This window comes from Eupeodes corollae, chromosome 3 (assembly GCF_945859685.1).
Source record: "Eupeodes corollae chromosome 3, idEupCoro1.1, whole genome shotgun sequence".
Taxonomy (NCBI): Eukaryota; Metazoa; Arthropoda; class Insecta; order Diptera; family Syrphidae; genus Eupeodes; species Eupeodes corollae.
The window spans coordinates 77,919,590-77,942,610 of record NC_079149.1 but is presented as its reverse complement, the minus strand read 5'-3'; the positions used below and the strand labels follow the sequence as shown (position 1 = coordinate 77,942,610).

Genomic DNA, 23,021 nt, shown 5'->3' with positions numbered 1-23,021 from the left:
GAAGTGCTAATGGTAAACGTATTGAAATGTTTTATAGCTTTTAAAAATCAGTTAATGATAAATACAAAATAATAAATAATACCTGATTCCAATTTTCTAGATATTTTCCATCATGAAAAAAAATACTCAAACATCCATTATGATAAACTTTTAACTTACATTTTAGAACCGCCTATTGTTTATTGATTGTTTGGAGTGTGAAAATGTTTCGATTTCGGAAAAGTTGAAAAAAGTTTTGGTGGTGCAGGGCATGTTACTGACATTCATTCAAATTTCTTCCATCAGATTTGATAATTTTCTTTCTCCTTTTACATATATTTTTCAAAAGGTGTATTTCAAGACCCAAGGTCTCATATTTCTTTCCTTTGTATCTGTATATCCTCTTTGTTAAAGAAAATACTTAAGTTCTGTTCTTTTCAGGTTTTCGACAATAATGCGGAGTGTAAAACGACACGCCGTCTTCTATGTAACGCAAAAGAAGTTGATCTTACAACAATACCGTTGTATATAACTCGTGCAACTAATGATTCAACTTCCAACAACACAATGCTGAATGAAAACATTTTTCATGACGTTTGCCATAAATCAGGCAATCTTTCAACATTCAACAAAGTTCAAGCTACCTGTAAAATTGACCATCTTGATTCCCCCCACTGTCTCTACAAAAGTTCGACTTTTTGGATTTTTGTCATCCTTTTGTGTCTCGGAACTATCGGCTTTAATGTAACTAACTCAATCAGTGATGCAATTTGCTTTGATGTTCTTGAAGGAGATGACATGCAGTACGGAGGCCAAAGAGTTTGGGGTACAATTGGATTCGGCTTCACCGCTCTGTTAGCTGGAATCTTTGTTGACATTTGGACTGTTGAAACTGTTAAAAGTTTTATTCCAGCTCTGGTGGTTATGCTTGTGTTTAGTGGGTTTGATCTCCTCAGTGTGACGAAGCTAAAGTTGCCAAACTTCTCATCATCGGACACCATCTTTCAAGACATTTGGAATTTGCTATCAAAAAAATCGATTGCAATTTTTTTGGTCTTCACAACAATCGCTGGAATTATTGATTCTTTCATAATTTATTTCATGTTTTGGCATCTCGAAGACGTTGCTCTAGAAACAGGCTACATGGAGCAAATAAAACTTATCGAAGGATGTGTAGTTGCGGCTGAATGTCTCTGTGGAGAAATTCCAATCTTTCTATTTAGCGGAAAGATTTTGAAAAAAATTGGATATGTGCACTGTCTGAGCTTGTGCTTCTTTACGTACTTTATAAGACTCGGATTGATTTCTTTGATAGTAAATCCATGGTGGTTGGTACCGATTGAGATGGTGATGCAAGGTTGTACCTATGCTTTGTGTTATACTTGTATTGTAGCTTATGCATCAGCTGTAGCACCAGCCGGAACATCAGCCACAGTTCAGGGCTTAGTAGCAGGAATGGATGATGGATTAGGGTTTGCTATTGGTTCACTTATCGGGGGACAACTATACAAACGCTTTGGAGGACGAAGAAGCTTCCAGATGTTTTCTGGAGTGGCCTTGGTAACCTGCTTTGCACATATACTCATTCGACCTGCTGCAAAACACAAGCAGTACCTACCAAAAGCTGAATACCAACTTCCCGTTGAAATGAAGGACATGCAAAAATCGTAAATGTACTACATTTAAATGTTTATTAAACATGGTCAAAAAATTAGATACTGCTTGTAGTTTTGTAAACAATTTACGCATTATATATTAATCAAGAATCAATGTACATTATGTATGGGGATGTGTACATAGCAGAAAAATTATATTTTATACACAGATAACTTTTTTTTGTAAACAAATAAATACAAAAGTAACTATAAAGACTTATTGAGAAGGAAAAACTACATAGCTTTAATATGACGTTATTAATTATTGTGTAAAAAATAAAACATTTTGTACGGGCCAAACATTTTTTACATTTATAATAGGTACATAAAGGGATGTATGGGTGTTATAATTAAGCTAGTATCTTAAATAAATGTATTGCTTGCAAAGGTAACAATATGATAGATAGTTAAAGTGTATTAATTTGTAAGTAATTTTAAATTTCAGTCCAAAATTATGAACTTACCTACCAAACTTCATCTAACACATAAATTAAAGTAAAACTATTGTTATATTTATTATAAGAAATTTATAAAAATAAGAATGCAACATTTCATTTAAAAACTATGACCTTTATTTTTAAGAAGCAAAATAAAATTTTAAACAACAGTCAAAATAGACAAGAGTTTTCTTCATAAGTCAACAATATGAATATGCACTTTAGGATCAATCCAATTTTGAAATCTGACATTATTGTTAGTATTTGTCTGCATCAACATTCAAATCAGTGCAAAATGGGTAGGCAAACTTCTGCACTTTAAGGACAACAAAACCATGCGAGATTTTGGACAGTAAGGTATTGAAAATTAAAACGAAAACTTCTTTGCTAATAACGATACTTAAAGGTTTTTATCGTATTACCAGAAACGATTGAACGTTGCCCCGTATCTTGAGAGATTTATCGGTACAATGTGCATAGCTATCAACGGAAGTCTGTTACGGGATCATATCGCTAATAATCCATAAGTATGTAAATATTACATGCACACATACGTTTTGTTTATTGGTATCATAAAAAGAAAAATAGTGCAACTCAAACTTAATTTATTACAAAAATTAAATAAATTATTCAATTAAAAACAACCAAAAACTAGAAATAGAATACAATTACCTTTTATTTATTTATCATAATCATTGAAGTTGCTATTTTTATTATTTCACCTTTAATATCAACTTAATCTGTTTTAAAACAATTTCCACTTCTCGAATTTTTTTTATTTCGAAAATGTGTCCTTATGTTTCGTCGTTTGTATCCACCAAAATAATATGAAAGTTTTCCACAGATTTTCGCAGTTTTCTTATAGCGTACCCGACATTGGTGCACATTGGTTTTGAATTCCCGAATATTGCAATGACTAGGAAAGACAGAGTGTGGTAAGGCATTCCACATTCGCGTAGGATCGGGTGGCAGGGTTAATGATTTGTGTAAACCCAACGGAGCTAAAAAAAATGGCATGGCAGTGCATTGGAAGTTAGAAACGAACATTTTACTGAGAAAAAAATGGACCAGCACATTTACTTGGCCATCCTCAAAACTAAGAGATTAAAAATAATTTCAAATTTCACCAAGAAACCGATACCATGACCCAAGCGCAAAGCTTACAAAGCGCGATCTTGGTTGCTACAACTGTCCAAAAATGATAAATATTCACCTATAATCACCAGATATTGCGTAAGATTGCAACAGATTTCCAACCGGAGCAAAGAATGGTCCAAACCCTTGCAGGGTTAGTCATCAGTTAAAGCTATACCTCCAAAGTTAACATTGTTAATCAAATAAAGGCATTTCAACTAAATTCTGGTTTGATTTTGTTTTGTTACAATATCACACTATTAAATGAATAAAATGCATTTATTGTTTTGCTTTTAGTTTTATTACAATGATTTAAGCATTCTTAAATGAAGTTAAATGAATTGAAGATATAAGCAATAAGTTTGGTGTTTAAAACAAAAGTTTAGGAATGCATGAGGACGTTCGTTTTTCAAAACGAAAGAAATTGTTCAAAAACCATATTAAGGCGCCAGTTAAAGCAATCATTGAAATCGACCCGGAAAATTTTTGTAATCAATATTTGACTATGTTTCCCTTACGAGTAGATTATAAATGAAAATTATATACTGATCGATCGGGAATCACAAAAACTTTTTTTGAGGTGTAAGTGTTATTGCGCATTTTTTTCTCTAAAAATGTATTTTTCTATTTTCCGGACGGAAATTCATTTTCCTGAACAGCTTATAATTTTATGCTCAAAAGTTAAAAGAATCGTTAAACGGATTTGTGTTTCAATTTCACTCAATTTCACAGATTTCTGTCAGAAAAAATTGTTCGGCTACATTTTAATCAGAAAAAACTTTGCCCGTTTGTTTATTTTATCTACTCTTTGTTTACTGTTGGAGATAATTTATTAACAAACAAAATACATAGATCGTGAGTACGACTTGATTTGATTCAATGTATTGTTTTTCATAAAAATGAACCAAATAGGAAAAAACTATAATAAGCAGGAACACAAGGAGTTCGAGACAAAACTTATTATGGAAGTAAAGAATCATATTTGTCATTATGCGAACAATGACCCTGATTACAGCAATAATTATCAAAGACAGGCTGCATGGGAGGACATATCCTGTATTCTGGGCAGATGAGGTAAGTAGATTTGTCTAATACATAAATATAAATACTCAATATATATCATTAAAATATATTTGCAGTGGAAGAATGTCAAAAAATTGGTGTTCTCTGAGAAAATCAGTTCCGAAGCTAATTCAAGTTAGAGAGCTATGTTACGAGTGGTTCAGGTTACTCGGGCAATATTTAATGGGTCTATTTCCAAAGCTTGCTGTTCCTTATTCCTTACCTAAAGGTTCCAGCTGAGTATATTTTGTTTATTCCCTTCTTTTATGTTTTCATGTATTAATTTTGTTTGTTTTAAAGTGACTGACTGTGGGACCTACAGCGAGGATACAAGTCAGGTTGAGGTGAACGCAAGAAATTATAGACATTGTTGGCGGTTATGATGGAACCCTGTGTTCCCAAGCACCATTGAATATGCCAGGTCCTTCGAATTCCGAAGCTTCGAGGTCTAAAAGAAGAAAATCAAGGAAGCGATACTTTGATGCTGCCGTGGATGAAGAAGAAGACGATGGAGACATTTTTCCAGGGCATTGCTCAACAAGTAGAACACTTTAACTATCGACGACAAAAAAACTTTCAGAAAAAAAATTGGACTTGTTGGCTGAAGCTGAAGAGTTTCTGGAAGATGAGCAATAGCAGAAAGCCCTGTAATGTTTTTGTGTGTTTTTTTCAAGAAGTGATTTTTTTTTTAATTTGTATATGTAAATAATTTATATAAAAAATGAATTTCCTAATTTTGTGTTACTAGTTTTAAGGCGAACAAATTAGTACAATTTTTCGTTCGTACATGCGAAAAAAATAAACGACAGCATTTTCTTTGACGCCTTTCTTTTTAAATGGATAAATAAGAAATATATATTTGAATATTTTGCATTTTTGAGTGATACAAAAGAGTAAAATGAGGAGTCTTTGAACTTTCGAGGGGTAAGAAGAAATCTTAAAGATTTTTCGGATTCATTCACATTGCATATACAGATGTGTTCAAAAAAATAGGAGTGCTCTTACAAAATTTGTCTAAGTTGTTTTTTTAACATGTGTTTAGTGGTGAACAACTCATTTCTCTTCCGGTAAATATAACGGCACCTTGAGTATGATAACACAATAAATTGGTTTGCAATTCATGCACATTTGCATTCATAACCACAATTTAAATGTTTATTACTCCCAATTGGGCTGTTCATTAAAATAGGAGTGTGGGTAAGATTTCACGTTTTAAAAGCAATAAAATAAAAAAAATTCAAAAAAAAAATAAAAGTAAGTATGAAAATTGAACTAGGAATATTTAAAAGTTGAAACATCGTTTATTTCCACACATTTGATTATTTAGTGGGCCGAGGAAGGCATTGCACCAACGAAAAGCGTCAATTAATTAAAAAACTTCGAAATGAAGGCAAAACATATAAAGAAATTAAGTTACTGTTAGAATGCTCTGACCAGATGATCGCTAACGCCATGAAATACAAAGAAAAATCCGAAACCCGAGGTAGGAAGCGAAAAACAACTGTAACGGAGGATCGTCGCATCGCTCGGTTCAGTCGAAAAGATCCCTTTGCTTCCTCCCAGATGATCAGGGAAGATCTTGGACTGTCAGTTAGTAGTTTAACTATAAGAAGGCGATTGTTAGAAAATAAATTAACCGCAAGAAGTCCGCGAAAAGTGCCCATGCTGACAAAAAAGCATGTAGCAGCACGCCTACAATTCGCAAAAACACATGCCAACTGGCCTTTAGAGAAATGGCGAAACATTTTGTGGACTGATGAGACAAAAATTGTTTTGTTTGGTGGAACAGGTTCCAGGCAATATGTACGACGTCCAGAAAATTCCGCATATAAGCCCCAGTACACCGTTAAAACTGTAAAGCATGGAGGTGCTAAGGTGATGGCATGGGGCAGTTTCTCTTATAGTGGTATTGGCCCCATACATCAAATAATTGGCACAATGGATCAGCGGGTTTATGTGGATGTCTTGTCCAATGTGATGCTGCCTCATGCGGAATGGAATATGCCGTTAAAATGGGTATTCCAGCAAGACAACGACCCGAAACATACGAGTAAGTCTGCTAAGGAGTGGTTTCGTGTCAATGGGGTTGAGGTTATGCAGTGGCCAGCTCAGTCGCCTGACCTTAATCATATAGAAAATTTATGGGCAGATGTCAAAAAGGGTGTTTCCCAGCGGAGACCTTCGAATTCGCGGCAATTGTGGGACGCAGTTCAGGAAGCATGGCATCAAATACCAATTGAGCGCTGTCGGACCCTAGTCGACTCAATGCCGCGTAGATGTGCAGCGATCATAAAAAACAAAGGTTTTTCAACAAAGTACTGAAAAAATAATGTTAAGTTTGATCATTTGCTTCCTTTTTTTATACTTGAAATGAAATACTCCTATTATTTTGAACAGTTCCTTACTGACTAATTTTAAGAAAATTTATGTTTTTACTATCTTATTTGTTTAAAGCAAAATAGTTAATAAGCATAATTAACACATGACCGAATTTCCTACCTTGTACAAAAGAAAAAGTAAATAAAAATAACTTAGTTAACTATTGAATTGTGATTTTATTTTTAAAAATTAGTCACTCCTATTTTTTTGAACACAACTGTACATATGTACAAGGTACAGGTACATATGTACATTTATCAGAAAACAATAAAAAAATCTCTTCATAAAATAAACAAAATAATATGTAATATTTTATTAAGGTCACAATGGTATTGGATCACAAAAACGAACTAAGACTTAAACTCGTTGTTTTGTATAGCATCTTAAAGTTCCTGTTTTCTTTTTCGGTAAGTAAGGCTGTCTGAAGCTTGCTTTAAGTCCTTTACAAAAAATAAAAGAACATTATTTTAATTTTTTTATAAATACTTACATTACAAGACAAGTAAACAAATATTTCTTTCAAAACAAATAATTCAAAAACAATCTGTCACAATAATAGTCTTCTAACACTATTCAATTTTACTTCAATCTTAATATTTATGTAGTTTTACTTAACAGTCACCGAAATTAAAGTTGAAATACTTAAAAGATAAGCTACTTGCTTTTTTCTTAGTTTTTATTCATTTTATACTTTAATCACTTAATGTCTTACTTCTTTCTATCGATTTGCTCAAGTTCTACATATCGATAAAATTTTACATCCCATCTTTCGAGATATTTGATAGCTGTCGACATCCTAGAAATATGAAATCACATTTTGTTGAATTTGATGCAGAAACGAAAATGTCAAATATCGTTTTCGCACAATTTCTTTCATTTTTGAAAAACGGACGATCGCTTTCGTTTCGTTTATTACAGAATCTGGCCCCTGTATTGCATTTCGTTTTTGTTTGTTTATGCTTCAAAACAAATTAAATTTGATTGCATACTTTTGAGATGTTGACAGCTATCAGATGTGTTGAGCGATCGAATATACATACATTTTAATCGGAAAGTAAAAAACAAAACAACAAAACCGGTGGTTTCCCATCCCATTCAAGAAAATTTAACTGACTCCTTTCGAGGAACCAACAATCTACCGACGAATTTCTCGTATGCTATTGGCTTAATAGCATAGCAGAAATTCGTCGCCCTCATCGTCTGATTCAGAGGACAGATCTCGTCAAAGCTCTTGTGAGTTCAGAGACCGATGATACTGCCTCTGCCTTTGTTACTGTTGCTCTTGAGGAGCCAATAAAAAATGCAATTCCATCTTTAAGTTTGTTTCTGTGAAAACTTTACTTATTAATAATTAATACCTTACTTACATAGTATATGTATGTACATACTCAGAGATGTATTTTTAATTTTTTTTTACTATGAAGCTATTTAGGTAGTTTTTTAATTGTTATGTGATGAATAGAATGCTTGAAAATTTATCTCACAAAACTTTTTATTATTTAATAATATTGTTTCTTTGTTAACTTTTATAATAAAATAGTTCGGTTTTTTTATTAAAAAGATTGGTGTTTATTTTATATATTTTTTATAAAAAAATCGTTAATTATGCTTTGGATTTTGTGCATGTTCAAAAAATGTTTCCTCAATTGCGTATTTTGGGACTTTTTATCAATCAATCAAGCATCAATGTCTCACATGTTTAAAAAAAAAAGCATTTTACATTTAGTTAATAAAGTTTTTATTTTTGAACCAGAGCCTTTTAATATATATAAATACCCTTTAAAAAATATACCCTTTCCACGTGTTATCATATTATCATCTACATACATTCATACATACGAATAAAATATCTACATATTATTAAAACATAAATGTTAAAACGTACGTACGTTAATTTATTGTTTAACTAATTAACATTATCGTTTTTTTTTGTATTATTTGACCGCTCTAACTATTAAAAAAAACATTACATTTTAGCTGAACTCAATAGCTGCAATTCCTTAGTAAGCTGTGACCCAAGATCAGGATGTACTTGAGTAAAGTTTTTCACCGCCCTTGCCTGGATCGCCGGAATAGCTCCACTTAAACTAGCAGCGACATTTTCTACCAACCTTCTCTTTTCATCACATGAAAGAACATTAACATAAAAGTTGGTAACTTGAGAGAAATTATCAAGATCTCCACTGTAGTAACGGTCGACATCTCCCGTTGTTGAAAATCTAGTTCGTAAATTTCTTGCACGTTGAGATTCCTCGGGGCCGGAAAATGAGTTCGGATAGTAATTTGGAGCACCGTCTTGATTATCAGTAAAGCACATTGCACCATCACGTTGGTAGTTTTTCACTGGCACACGATATGGACAATTCACTGGCAGCTGTAAATAGTTAGCTCCAAGTCGATAACGATGTGTATCTCCATAGGAAAAGAGTCTTCCTTGTAGCATTTTATCTGGAGAAGGTTCAATTCCTGGCACCAAGTGAGATGGGGCAAATGCAATTTGTTCGACTTCAGCAAAATAATTAGTTGGATTGCGATTCAACACCAATTTTCCAACTGGAATCAATGGGAAATCCTTGTGCGACCATACCTTGGTAACATCAAATGGATTATCTTTGTATGTTTTAGCTTGCTCAAAGGTCATAACTTGAATGTACATTGTCCAACTTGGGAAATTTCCTGCTGCAATTGCATTATATAAATCCCTGATACTATAATCTGGGTCTGATGCAGAAAGTTCCGCAGCGCGCTTCACGTCCAAATTACGAATTCCTTGGTCGGTCTTATAATGGAACTTACAATAAAATGGTACGTTATCAGCATTGATCAATTTAAAAGTATGTGATCCATAGCCATTCATGTGACGGTAACCATCGGGGATACCTCTATCAGAGAACAGAATTGCAAATTGATGACTAGTTTCTGGACGTAGAGAAAAGAAATCCCACACCATGTTTGGATCTTTTAAATGTGTTCGTGGATTTCTCTTTTGCGTATGGATAAAACTTGGGAATAGTATTGGATCCCTTACGAAAAACACCGGTGTGTTGTTGCCAACAAGATCCCAAATTCCGTCATCAGTGTAGAATTTAACTGCAAATCCTCTGGGGTCTCGTACAGTATCAGCTGATCCGCTCTCCCCGCCGACCGTTGAAAACCGTACTGCTATTGGAGTGCGCTTGTTTACACTTTCAAATACCTTTGCTGCGCAGTATTTCGTTATGTCATGGGTTACTTCAAAATAACCAAAAGCTCCAGCTCCCTTAGCATGAACAACCCGTTCAGGAATTCGTTCCCGATCAAAATGGGCAAGCTCATCAATTAATTGAATGTCTTCTAAAAGTATAGGCCCCCTCGGACCCACCGTTAAACTAGCATCTTTAATGCCAATTGGTGCACCAAATCCTGTAGTTACCGTTGGAATAGCGTCACCTGCGGTCTTTTTATAGTCTTCCAACTGGTTTGCTGCTATATCTTTATCAGCCATGACTTTGTTTTTAATTATTTATCTCTCTGCAGTAGATTTACAAAATAACAGTGTACAAATATGGTAAATTCAATAAAGAAAATAAAAACTATTGTTTTGAATTTATCTCAATCTTTTGATGTAATAAACTAACTATGTTTTTTATTATTTATTAATAATTGAAAAAAATAACAACCGTTCTCTCGAAAGCAAAGCAAGCGACTACTGTGGGTATTAGATTGAAAAATATCTTTCCAAGTGCAAAGTGCCTTGGGCTCGAGCTGGGCATCGACCAACTAAACTTTTTGGAGCTCTCTATTCTCCCTTCTCGCTATCTTTTCCCTCATGGTCATGACACGAACATGACTTGTTGTTTTCTCTAGCATAATAATATACTTTACCTACATTTTTGTTAATATGTGAATGCATGCAGGTTCTCAGCTTGTAGTAGATAAAGGAAAGAAAATAATAATGAGTGATTTTTGATTTCTAAATTAGCACAAAATTTATAATGATTTTAGCTTATCATTACTGATGTTTTAATTTATATCATATCATGAAAAATAAGCATTTATTTTAGTGTATGTATTCAAATATATTTTATTAAAAAAGAAAACAAACAAATGATGATATTTATATATTGAATTATAGCGATGAGTGTGATTTGTGTGGCTCTTTTTAACGTGTGAGTTGAGTACAAATACAATGTTATTTTATTTGGTTATGTATTTAGAACTTAACTCAACTCAACAGAGCCGTAGCTATGTTACTCAGCGCCCAAGAAGTTCATTGAATAATAAATTGATGTCTCTTCGTGTTATTCATGCAGTAATTTAGATATTTAAAGTCAATATTATTTCTATGCTCAAAAGGTAAAGTCTCTTAAGTCGACTTAAGTTATTTTAGATATTATTCTTTTTTTTATATATTCTATCCACAAAAAATTTTGTTTTCTTTTAGTAAAATATCTTGAGTTGATTTTATGTTCGATTTAAATTTAAAAAAGAAAAGTAAAATCGCTTATTTCAACTTAAGATATTTTTTATACAACTTTTTCTGCGTTTACATTTCTTATATTGACTCAAGATGTTTATGTTTTACCATATTTAGTAATTAAAAAAAGAATACAAACAAAAACACAACTGTTAAACAGACCTAATAATATCTTAGGATATGTAGTAAATGAAAAACTGTAAGAGTTGTTTTGGTAAAATCACTTAAGTCAAAAATAACATTAATTAATGTATTAAAAACTCCACTTATACAAATTTAATTTTATTATTTAAATAACTGTATATATAAAGGCAAAATTACTAAAAGCTGTATCTTCATAGCCTTATAATTTTTTTTAAACAAAGATTGTAATAATTTTACTATCATTTATAAAGTATTATAAAAGAGAAAAAATACTTATAATTGTAATTGTTAAGTTTAACATGCGTTTTAGTGCGGACAATTATTTTTATTCTGCTTCCAATACATGTAAGTGTTTGTTATTCAATAAGCAATTGAACTACTGTACTATTTTAAAAGAATTTCAACATTGTTTGAATTGCGTTAAAATTTAATAGACCTAGAGCCGGTAACACATTTTGGGAGTAGAGTGATAACCAAAATTCTTTGTGGTGTAGATGTAAGCGCCATTATATCAAATTCAACCGTCTAGCAGTTTTTTTTTCAGTTGTGGTCGGGGTCGAAAATGGTTATATTTTCAATTTTGAGGGCGAAAAGAAAAGAACCACATGAGTGATAGGTACATCAAAAAATTAGAAACAAATTTCATGATTTCACAAAAGTGTCTCAAAGACGTTTTATTTTAGGATTTCTGCTTGACAGACGTATTTTAATAATCTTTAAATGCATTTTTCAATTTAAAGCTCTCATTACTTTTTTACTATGATAGGTAACTAAAAGAATGATGTATCGAAAATCAAAATTTCCTGATTAAAAAAATTGTGTCCAAGGAGTCTTTTTTTCAAATCCATTTTTCAACTTAAAACTATGATACATTTTTTCCACATTTTCCACACTTCTCCTGATTAGAATGTGCAACAAAGACGATCTTAAGGGATGCATCTTTATCATCAGATTCATCTAATGAAATTTTCAAAGTGATGTCTTTACTATCAATGTCTTTGCTTCAGTGTCTGCATTTTCATTTACACAGAAATGTTCAATGGTTTCTAGGGCTAAACCATTGCATCCGTTAAACCATTTCAGTTTTTAAAATTTAGTTAGTTTCCTTATTACATACAAAATATTTTCAATATGACCGCTCATTTTACAATTCAGAGATTTCATAATTATATCTTACAACTGAAAACTTATCTTGGGAGAAAAAAAAATATAATAAATATTTATGAAAATTTGAAAAGAACAGAAAAAGTAAATTTAATTTACATAAAACACTTAGAGAATAACAATAAATAATTAAAATGTAGAAACATAATGTATCAGCAAAATAAATAAGTAGATAAAGAAAAATGGAAAAGGAAAAATTAAATAATTTAACAACCAAATAATTGAATAAAAACATAATCAAGAATTGATAAATAAATTAACACATAATAAATTTAAAAAAATAAACAAATAAATAAATAAAAATAATAATAATAATAATAATAATAATAATAATAATAATAATAATAATAATAATAATAATAATAATAATAGTAATAATAATAATAATAATGTGATGAAAATACTGCAGTGTCTTCAGCGAAAATTGCTGATTCATATTGCGGTAGACTTGGAAAATCCGAAGTGTAAATATTGTACACGGCCGGACCAAGTACTGAGCCTTGGGGGACGCCGAAATTGACAAATAACAACCTAGAAATATCACGTTTGCATGAACTTGATAACATCTATCGGATAAGAAACTCTGAACAATTTTACGCAAATACAACGAAAAGTCGAATTGGATCGTTTTATATTTAATATCATTGTGCCATACGGAATCAAACCTTTTCGATGTCTAACAATATAATGCCCGTTGATTGACCACGGGAACGAAGGTCTAGAATATGATTGCAAATTCGTTTAATCTGGTGAGATGTGCTGTGAGACCTCCGGAAGCCAAATTGTATATCGGGGAGAATTTCCTTATCTGAAATAACTTTTAAAATCAGTTGTTTCAGTATTTTTTTCAAAAACTTTACTTATGTCCCTCAGTAACTGATTGGTCTGTAGCTTTCAGGATTATCTGGAGGTTTTCTAGCCTTAAGCACAGGGACAACCATTGATTTTATCCAACATTGAGGGAAGTATTGCAATTTAAGGCATGCATATATTATAAATGTTAAATTCTTAATTCCAACGTAATGCAGCTGTTTTAAATAATAATATTATAAATGTTAAATACTTAATTCCAACGTAAGGCAGTTGTTTTAAATAACTATTTTTTACTTTGTCCAGACCTCTTTTCTTTCGAGTTTGCAACATTTTTATTACATTTTTTACATTTCCTTCTTCTACAAATGCATTAGGAGGAGTTATTCCATTTGTAGTATCGAATCTTTCAATTATTTTAGTTACAAGTTCATAAGTTACAAAGTCCTCCAAATTCTGAGAAACTAAGTGATTTTTGGAAAAACTAGTACAAAATAGATTTGCTATCTCAAAACCTGTAACAAAGGTTGTAGAAGAACCCTTCAAAAATGGTATTTTACGGTTTTTGTTCTTAATTAATTTTACTATGTTCCAGAATGGTTTTGATTTTTTTCCATAACGCTCATTTTTGTGTTCCATTCTCTAATACGATGGATTTGTATCTATTCAGCAATGCGTTTATTAAAATGGGAAGCAATTGATCGAGAGAAGGCTTGACGCTAATTTTGCCAACTTTTTCGATGAATGTTTCTAACTTTAATAAGTTCTAAGGTATGTATTGAAGTTTTTTAAATAAATTTTTTGTTTTTTTTTGGGAATAGTTTCATCAACCAAAGAAGTGATAGCTTGCGTAAAGTTTTGTATTATAAAATCGACATCACCTTTACAAGTCACGCTTTCAAGGTTTGTGGTACTATTTTGAAGGCTCCTTTTAATTTTTGATTTGAATGATGACCAATTAGTGTTTTTTATGTCTAGGAAATAATGAATTTGTCTTTCACCTAACCAAGAAAATCCACCAACAAAAATTAGCTTCGGAATATTGGAATGTTACTTTTTTTTAGCTTGAAGTTAATCAAATTTAATTTATAAATTTCCCATAGGAAGTTATTGTAATGGTTCCGATTTGTCAAATTGAAAATTTTGACATTTATTGACGTTTCAAGGCCCCTAGAGTCGAAATAAAAGATTTTTAGACAGATGTCTGTGCGTGACTGTGTACGTACTTCCGTACGTTCGCGATGCCTTTCGGTAGAAAGATGCAGAAAGGGCTCTAAAGAAATTTTGGTGGGCCGTTTAAAAAAAGGTGAACATTTTTTTAACAATAAATATCTTACGAACAAAACGCTAGAGACTTGAATCAAATTTTATATAATATATTGTAATGTGATATCAAACAAATTAATTTTTTTTTTTTTTAAATCCAATTAACGGTTTTTTATAAATTAAAAAAAAAAAACTGAAGAAAAAAATGTATCTCCAAAATAATTTGTACAACGAAAAAAAACATTTTTAACGTTAAATATTGTTTTCAAAATTCTGAATTTTTTTTGGAAATTCGAATTGACAGTTTTTTTACAAATAATAGAAACGTAAGAGAACATTTAACAAAAGTTGGTAAAAATTGATTTTCGACTCAAATATCTTTTCAAAAACTTTAGACTATGGATTCCAACTAATTTTAACTTATGTATAAAAAATATTGTTTTCAACATTTTGAAAAAAATTTGAGAAAAATTGAAGTGACAGTTTTTTTTATAAAAAATTAAATCCTAACAAAAAAAAAACAATAATAAAAATAGGTACAAATTTACTTACGTCTCAAAAAGCTTTTAAAAATTAAAAATATTGTCTTCAAACTTGTTTTATTTCACAAAAAATATTGTTTTCGATATTTACTAGTTTTTTTTTAAAAAAATATTACGCAAATTTGGTTAAAATTGATGTTCGGTTCTTGATATATATCAAATTAATTTCAATCATCCAATTTGTAAAAATTTAAGAAATTGGTAAACAAAATTGTTCGACTAAAAATCTATTTAACAAAACTAGATGTTCAAACTAAACTATTTCTTTATATGAACAATATTGTTGGTATTTTTTTAAATTTTTAAGAACAATTCAACTAACAACTTTTTAAACAAAACCCGAAAACCTACAAACCTTTTAAGCAAGACAAATCGACAGACAAGATGAGAAGTTATCAGTGTGGATCGCATCCCAGCCCCTTTTCTTTACTTAAAATTTTGTATTTAATTTGAAAAGGTCTAACCTTTTCTTGTCATAACCTGGTTTAAATTAACCATGTTAAAGTATACAAAATAATTACTTCATTGGTATTCAATTTTTTCGGTAGTGAGAATGCACAAACAAAAACATTTTTAAAGTAAATATATAAATTTCCAGTAGAAAAAGTTCAAAACTAAATTCATTTATTTAACTTTTTCCAATATAAATAATCTTTTTTTTCAATTAATATTAATCATGTTTATAATTAAGTTTATTTACAAACAAAAACAAAACAAATACAATCTTCTTCTTATCTTAAGAAACGTGAAATTTAAAACACTTGTAGCTCGCACAAGAGAAGGTTGAAATTTAACCCTTATCAGACAATTTAACCAAGAAGAAGTTCAAACTAAAGTCAATGTTACTTTTTGTTTATATTAGCTGTTGAAATAATGTATGCTAATAATTTATATTTAATAATTCCATAATTCCTCCACCTCAAATTCCAGAATTTGGTGGGCCAGCTCTGCATAAACTCAAAAAATGTATGTTCAAATTTTATATTTTTATTATTTTTCCCAAATTTAATTTTTCAGATAAATGAGTTCTAAAATGTGTGCTTTATCTAAAATATTTAATTGACACTTGAAAAATTTGTCTGTACTTTCAGATAGCACCTATACAGAATGTTTGTGTAGATATTATACTTACTATAGCATTTCAATTGATAAATAAAGTCATTCTGTGAATAACCTGATTTGAAACTTCAACACATAGAAACTTATATGGCAAGTATTGCATTCGTAAAAAATATTGACCTTGAATTTTAATCAAGCGTGGACAGAAAAATTGATTCAGCCGATTTCGTCCGTCTGCCAATCCATCTGTTCGTTTGGATAGTTTAAGTTCAAGTATGGATCTTTTGGGTTCAAATATTTAAATTAAGGTTTTAAGATTATTGTAAGGCGTTTTTTTATTTTTTAAGAACCCCAATTTTGTGGGTCAACAATCGGAAATTCAAATTCTCTGTAATACGGCCCGATAGGTTTTTATTAATTTTTCTTAATTTTTTTTAAATAATATAAGAAAATATTTGTGTATTTCTCCAAAAGGACCTAATAAACCGATTTAACTGATTTATTTCTTAACCATTTCTCATATTGAATAAATAATATTTGATTATCAACATATTAAGTGCGTTTTTTTGGTATTCCATATATAGTACAGTGAGAAATTGCTAACAAAACGATTCGCAGTAGCTAGATTTTTGTATTTAAAAATTGGTACAACTAATAGAAGATCTGTCAAAATAATAAGAAAAAAAAACACACAAATAAAAGAAAGTTTTGTGAAAATCAAAAGTTAAAATTAACTTAGCAAAAAAAAACTAATAAAATAAACAATTTTTAAGTAGAAATGGTAAGAAAACATCTGGAAATTGAGATTCTATAAAAAAAGAAGTTAATTTAACAAATGCTCCAAGCAGGGGGTTTGTTCGTAGACTAGACTACTACATTAACATGTGGTGTTGAAGCGAGCCTCAATTCTTTATATATCTGAATCGAGACAAAACCTGTGTGGAGTAGTTGGTTTTACAGATAATGCATTATGGTCTGTTTATTTGCATGTTTGTGTAAAAACAATATACATAGTTTTGTTTTAAACAATTACAAACAAAAATAGACATGGAGTTGGTAGCATATTCTTATATGGTGCTGAACTATTCATTGTTTAACACGAATCAAACTATCGCTCTTGCACTTCATAAGAAACACCATTTGCATTTTAGAAAGTGCTGTCAAACTTAAACATTTTTAAATCTTCTTGTGCGATGGAAACACCATGAAGATTTATTAAATTTAAACTGAGATAAACCTTTGGTGGTAACATAGCAAAATGTAAATATCTTTTCTTTTGTTTTCTCTTGCAAAATAAGACCAATTAGTCCATTTTCACTAACAAAACTATATAATATCAACAGTAATAGATTCATTTTTCCCCAATGGAAAACACACATGATTCCAAATGCATAACTACTCAACGAACACAGCCATCGAGATACAAATTCAATCGTATAAACATTTGAGAACGACATCACATAAGGTCCATTCGAGACTCGTATAAATGTCAGAAACCTAGTAATAGTAAGATTCTACTCTAACTTTTATCGGTGTTATTCATACTACGGATATTGTTTTTGTTATTCGTGTAAAATCCTACTATACTATGGATATATTTTCCAACGAAACACGGGTATTGCCTAGTAAAAATTATTTTGGAAAGAAATTCTAAACACGTTTATTAATAAGCCCTTAATACATAAATCCAATCAAAAATGTTTTAAAATTTAACTTTTTATAGAAAATTTATTTAAAAGACCCTCTAACGATTTCTGGACAAAATATTTGAAATACATATGTACATGTCTTATTTCTTTAGAGATTACATTTTTTGTTTGTAGAAATGTTCTTTAATCTTTAAAAAAAAGTTACTTAAACAGACTCTTTGGATACACATAGAAGCAAGTTCATGCTACCGAGTCGTACATTTTTTGTATACTTTGGAAGCTCTTAAAATATACCAACAATACATGTTTTTTTGTATACATTTGTCAATATACATAAAGAGTAACATACATATGCCATAATATGTATGTACTTATGGTACTAACTTCGAGTAACGCATTGCGTTTTTATTAAAACCTGGTGAAACCAACTTGATTTTTAATCACGCGCTTCACTGAGGTTTTGCTTTAACGAAGTTTTTTTCTGAATAAGCGAACTTAGCTTATGCAGAAGCTTGGGGCAAATGTAGAGAACAAATTTTTATTTTCTTCAGTTTAGTTTTTGTTTCAATATAGCAGGCACAACATATAAATAAGGTTTTAACCTCAGAAAGTAGTTCTCTGGCATTAACTTGCAAGTTTTTTCATTGAATTCGATGTAGATACATATGTATAATGTACGAAATTAAACATATTTAAGGTACATATGTATATCAAATCGAAATGATAGTTGCGAACAGCTCGCTAAAGATACTTAACTTACTTAAACTTTGAATTTGCTTCTTAAATGCTGACATATTTACAATATTGTGTATTCTATATGTATAGAAAGTTTTCTACTTATTTTTTTTAGTTTTAGTTAAATTTTAGTCTATTGTTGTATGACATTACTCCATAACAATTATTGTTGCAAGTTGTTCAAACTGTGTAAAATTGAAAAATTAAAATTGGGACAAACGTTTATGAAACATTGTTGACAATAAATAAATCTTTGAAAATATCCATTTAAGGTAGGAGAAAGATACAATCAATAGATTAATATAATAAAGATGAATTTCAAAGAAAAAGAAATTACAAATTATTAAATACTTTTGCGTAGAATAGTTAAGGGACTTATACATATCAATCATTTGTATGTATACAGTTGGTTAGCTAACTAGCTGTCCCAAAATATAAAATACAAGGAACACATTTTTTAAGAACTGAAACCATAAAAAGTAAAAAGAGGCTGGGATGCGACCCACAATGATTAATTCCCATCCTGTCTGTCGATTCGTCTTGCTTAAAACTTTGTAGGTTTTCGTGTTGGGTTAAAAAAGTTGTTAGATGAATTATTCTTCAAAATTGCCAACAATATTTTTCAAATAAAGAAATAGTTTTAATCTGGTTTTGTTTGAAATTAGTTTGGGAGATATCAAGAACCGAACATCAGTTTTTACCAAATTTGTGTACTATTTCTTAACGTTATGAAAAAACGTTATAATGGATTTAAAAGAAAAACTACTGAGTTTCGAAAACAATATTTTCTGTGAAATAAAAAAAACTGAAGACAATATTTTTAATTTTTGAAAACTTATTTGAGTCGAAAATTAATTTTTACCAAGTTTTAGTATTTTTTTTGTTAGGTTTTTATTTTTCGTAAGAAAACCGTCAAATCGATTTTTCTAAAAATTTTACTGAATGACAATACTGTTTACTGTTGACAATAATATTTCTTATAAGATGTAAGATAAGTTTCTTATAATAAGTTGGAAGCCATAATCTTAAATTTTTGAAAAGATATTTGAGTCGAAATTCAATTTTTACGAACTTTGAGAAATGTTTTTTTAGGTTCTTATTTTTTATAAAAAAAAACTGTCAATTCTATTTTCACATAATTAATATTAAAAATGTTATTCTTCGTTGCACAAAATTTTTTTTGGACATGAAATCATTTTCTATTCGTAAAATTTCATCGGTGACAAATTATTTTTTTTTTTTTCAGTTTTTTTGATTTATAAAAAAACTGTTAAATTTATTTTTTTCCAAAAACATATTTGTTTGGTATCACGTCATAATGTATTATATAGAATTTAATTCAACTCTCTAGCGTTTTTGGTTCGCAAGATATTTAGAGTTAACCAACATTTTCACCCTCACCCAATTTTCAAAACCACCCAAGCTCTTTTTTTGAGAGCCCTTTCTGCATTTTTCTGCCTTATTATCTGTATAACGAAATTTATTTGATGTCGATAGCTCTTCTTGAGCTTTGGACGACGAAATACGTCGCGAACGTACAGACGTACGGACGTACGAACGTACGGACACACGCACGCACAGACATCTTTCTAAAAATCTTTTATTTCGACTCTAGTGACCTTGAAACGTCGAGAAATGTCGAAATTTTCAATTTGACAAATCTTCCCCATTACAATATCCAAACATTTTTAAATTTTAAAAAGAATTTAAGGAAACATTTTTTGTAAATTTTTTATTGAAGAAGTTTTAATGGAACTTCTATTAATTTCTCATAGGAAGTTATTGTAATTGGTCCGATTTGTCGAATTGAAAATTTTGAAATTTCTGGACTTTTTAAGGTCTCTAGAATCTAAATAAAAGATTTTTAGAAAGATATATATCCGTACGTATATAGCTATCTCAAGAAGCAATAGAGATATCGACTTTAAATAAATTGTGTTTAAAGATAATAATGCATAGAGATTCAGAGAGGACTTGCAAGAAAATTGAGTGAGTGATTTTTTACCATAGTAATTTAAAAAAGTGAAAATATTGGTTAACCCAAAAATCTCACTAACCGATAAAGCAACATACTTGAATTAAACTGTATATTTTATATTGTGATGTGATACCAAACAAGTACATTTTTCAAAAAAAAAAATGCAATAGTAAACGGTTTTCTTATAAATCAAAACAACTAAACAAAAAATAATTGTCACATCGAATATTTTAAGAAAAGAAAAAATTGTATCTCCAAAATATAACGTTTTTGAAATTTTTTGATAAAAATATAATTGATATTTCTTTTACAAAAAATTAAAAACCTTAAAAAAACATTACCAAGACGCCAGTTATAGCTATCATCGAAATCAATCCGGAAAATTGTTTGAATCGATATTTGACGGTGTTTCCCTTTGATAAGAAATGAAATTATATACTGATCGATCGGAAATTACACAAAGAACTTTTGTGAGAAAAAAAGGGTTACGCATTTATATTTCTCTAAAAATGTATTTTTCTATTTTCTGGAACAGCTGATACTTTTATGTTCAAAAGTGAAACGAATCGTTCCACTGATTTGTGTTCCAATTTCACACAATTCTAATGACAGATTTCTGTCAGTAAAATTTGTTCGTGGCTTTCAATCAGAATTTTTTTTACAATGACAGACATTTTTAATGATAGCTATAAACGACCTGCCAACAAAATTCAAATGTTTGTTTTCAAAGATGAAAATCAATGATAGCTATAACTTGCGCCTAAAAGTTATTAAAAATAATTTTTGACTTAAATATTTAATAAAAAATTTAATTTATTGTCCTTAAACTAATTTCATCTTATAAAAATATTCATTTCGACATTCAGTACATTTTTTAGAAACATTTCATAAAAATTAAGATCTACGAAAAATAGTACGCAAAATTGCTAAAATTGAAGTTCGATTCTCGATATCTATTGAATAAATGAAGGTATTAACATCAAAATACACTAATTTCATATTGTGTTTAATTTTCCTAGAAAAATCCAATCTGTATTTGTAAAGGGTCCACCAAATAACTTTTTTTTTGAAAATGCTGGAAGCGCCGCCGGCCGTCCTGTTGAAACCAAAAGTTGCCAATATCCTCCTCTTCAATTTTTGTGAACAAAAATTCGTTCAACAGGCCCGATAACGACCGCCATTGACTGTAACGGCCACTCCTTGCTCATTTTCAAAGAAAAATGGCCCAATTATGAGTCTGGGCCAAACTGTGACTCGTTTAGGGTGTATTGACATTTCAATGTATGTCTGTTTCCCAAATGCGACAATAATTGCCAAGATGAGCTTCATCTGAAAAGATGATTTTTTTTGGCTATACATAATATACACAATTATATTCGACGGGATTTGGAGTTATCAGTGTGCGTTGTATCCCAGCCTCTTTTTGCATTCTTTTAATAAGAAAATCGTGATCGTAAAAATTTGTCTAAAAGATGTATAGACTCGTTCAAATGATTATTAGTCGAACTGCATTTTAGAATTTTCGTAGATTGAATTTTTGTATAACCTAAATGATTGGAGGCACAAATGGGTATGAACAATTATTATAGGTTGAACTGCGTATTTAGAATTTTCAGATTAATAAGTTGGTGGGCCAACTGCCGTACTCGGGGGCTGTAATAATTTGTTTACCCATTTGGTAAATGAGTTATTCGTACAGGTTTCTCAGAAACTGCAACGTCAACGTTGGTATATTGTCAATATCACAAGCAAACAGATGTTCAAAAAGCTGTTGAAAATTATCACTTTATGAATCATTTGCTCGCATTGGCTTGTATTCAAACCAAGATGGCATGTATATTTCCATCAGAATGTTTTTGGTATTTACCTATATTCAATGTAGTAGAATATGCTTCAATTACTGCCGTACTTTTTCGTCGGATGAGAAAACAGAATCTAGTTGTATATTTAAATATTTTTTAATACAGCTTACTTGCCGTAAGTCCGTGTGGATAGTATATTCTAATAATAGAAGCTCCAATTAAGATGAACTCAATGATTCTTCTAAGAAAGACTACTGTACAAGAGAAAGATTTCAACTAAAGCTGCAGTAGGGCTTTTTTCAGGAATGTAGGGGTAGGCGTTTAACTGAAGTTATATTTTAACGCAAATAGTTTCAATTATCAAATCATTAAGAGGAATATTATGGAAGTTGTACGAAACTTATTTCTAATAGCTATTGTACCGTCATTTCACAATCGAATCTAATTAACGTTATATTCGTGAATCACGATCTATCAAATATTTTTCAAAACATTAATGTAATTCTTCTTCAAAGTGATTTATTTAATAGCTTAAAATCAATGTAGCCGCGATTACATACTTACATATATTTTGTAATTAAAGTGCAGCAATTATTGCCATGTTTACAGATGCATTTCATCATCAAATCTTTTTGTTTATTTTACGATACAACGGCAGACAAAATTAATTCCACGATGAATCAGATGAGTTAGCTCCTATGTTATTTATCTTTTGGTCATAATAATAATTACTGCATTTTTACAATATTATTTTAAAAACAATAATTCCT

At 30.3% G+C, this 23,021-nt stretch overlaps 2 protein-coding genes across 11 annotated transcripts in view; one reads left to right on the top strand and one right to left on the bottom strand.

Moving 5' to 3' along the window:
- LOC129951965 (major facilitator superfamily domain-containing protein 6) overlaps positions 1–2,257 on the top strand; it is a 39,539-nt gene extending 37,282 nt beyond the window's left edge. For all 10 annotated transcript variants that reach the window (XM_056064362.1, XM_056064356.1, XM_056064358.1 and 7 more), the window contains one exon: positions 421–2,257. In XM_056064362.1, the coding sequence (XP_055920337.1) occupies positions 421–1,650 (1,230 nt within the window). In that variant the 3' untranslated portion in view covers positions 1,651–2,257. The remainder of the gene's footprint in view (positions 1–420) is intronic.
- A 6,103-nt stretch (positions 2,258–8,360) lies between these two features.
- LOC129949567 (catalase-like) lies at positions 8,361–10,379 on the bottom strand. The gene has a single exon (XM_056061110.1). The coding sequence runs from the start codon at positions 10,128–10,130 to the stop codon at positions 8,613–8,615; it is 1,518 nt and encodes a 505-aa protein (XP_055917085.1). The 5' UTR covers positions 10,131–10,379; the 3' UTR covers positions 8,361–8,612.
- Positions 10,380–23,021: the final 12,642 nt, after the last annotated feature.

Coding starts and splice junctions, on each gene's coding strand:
- LOC129949567 (XM_056061110.1), bottom strand. CDS start 10,130: ATGGCTGATAAAGATATAGCAGCAAACCAGTTGGAAGACTATAAAAAG.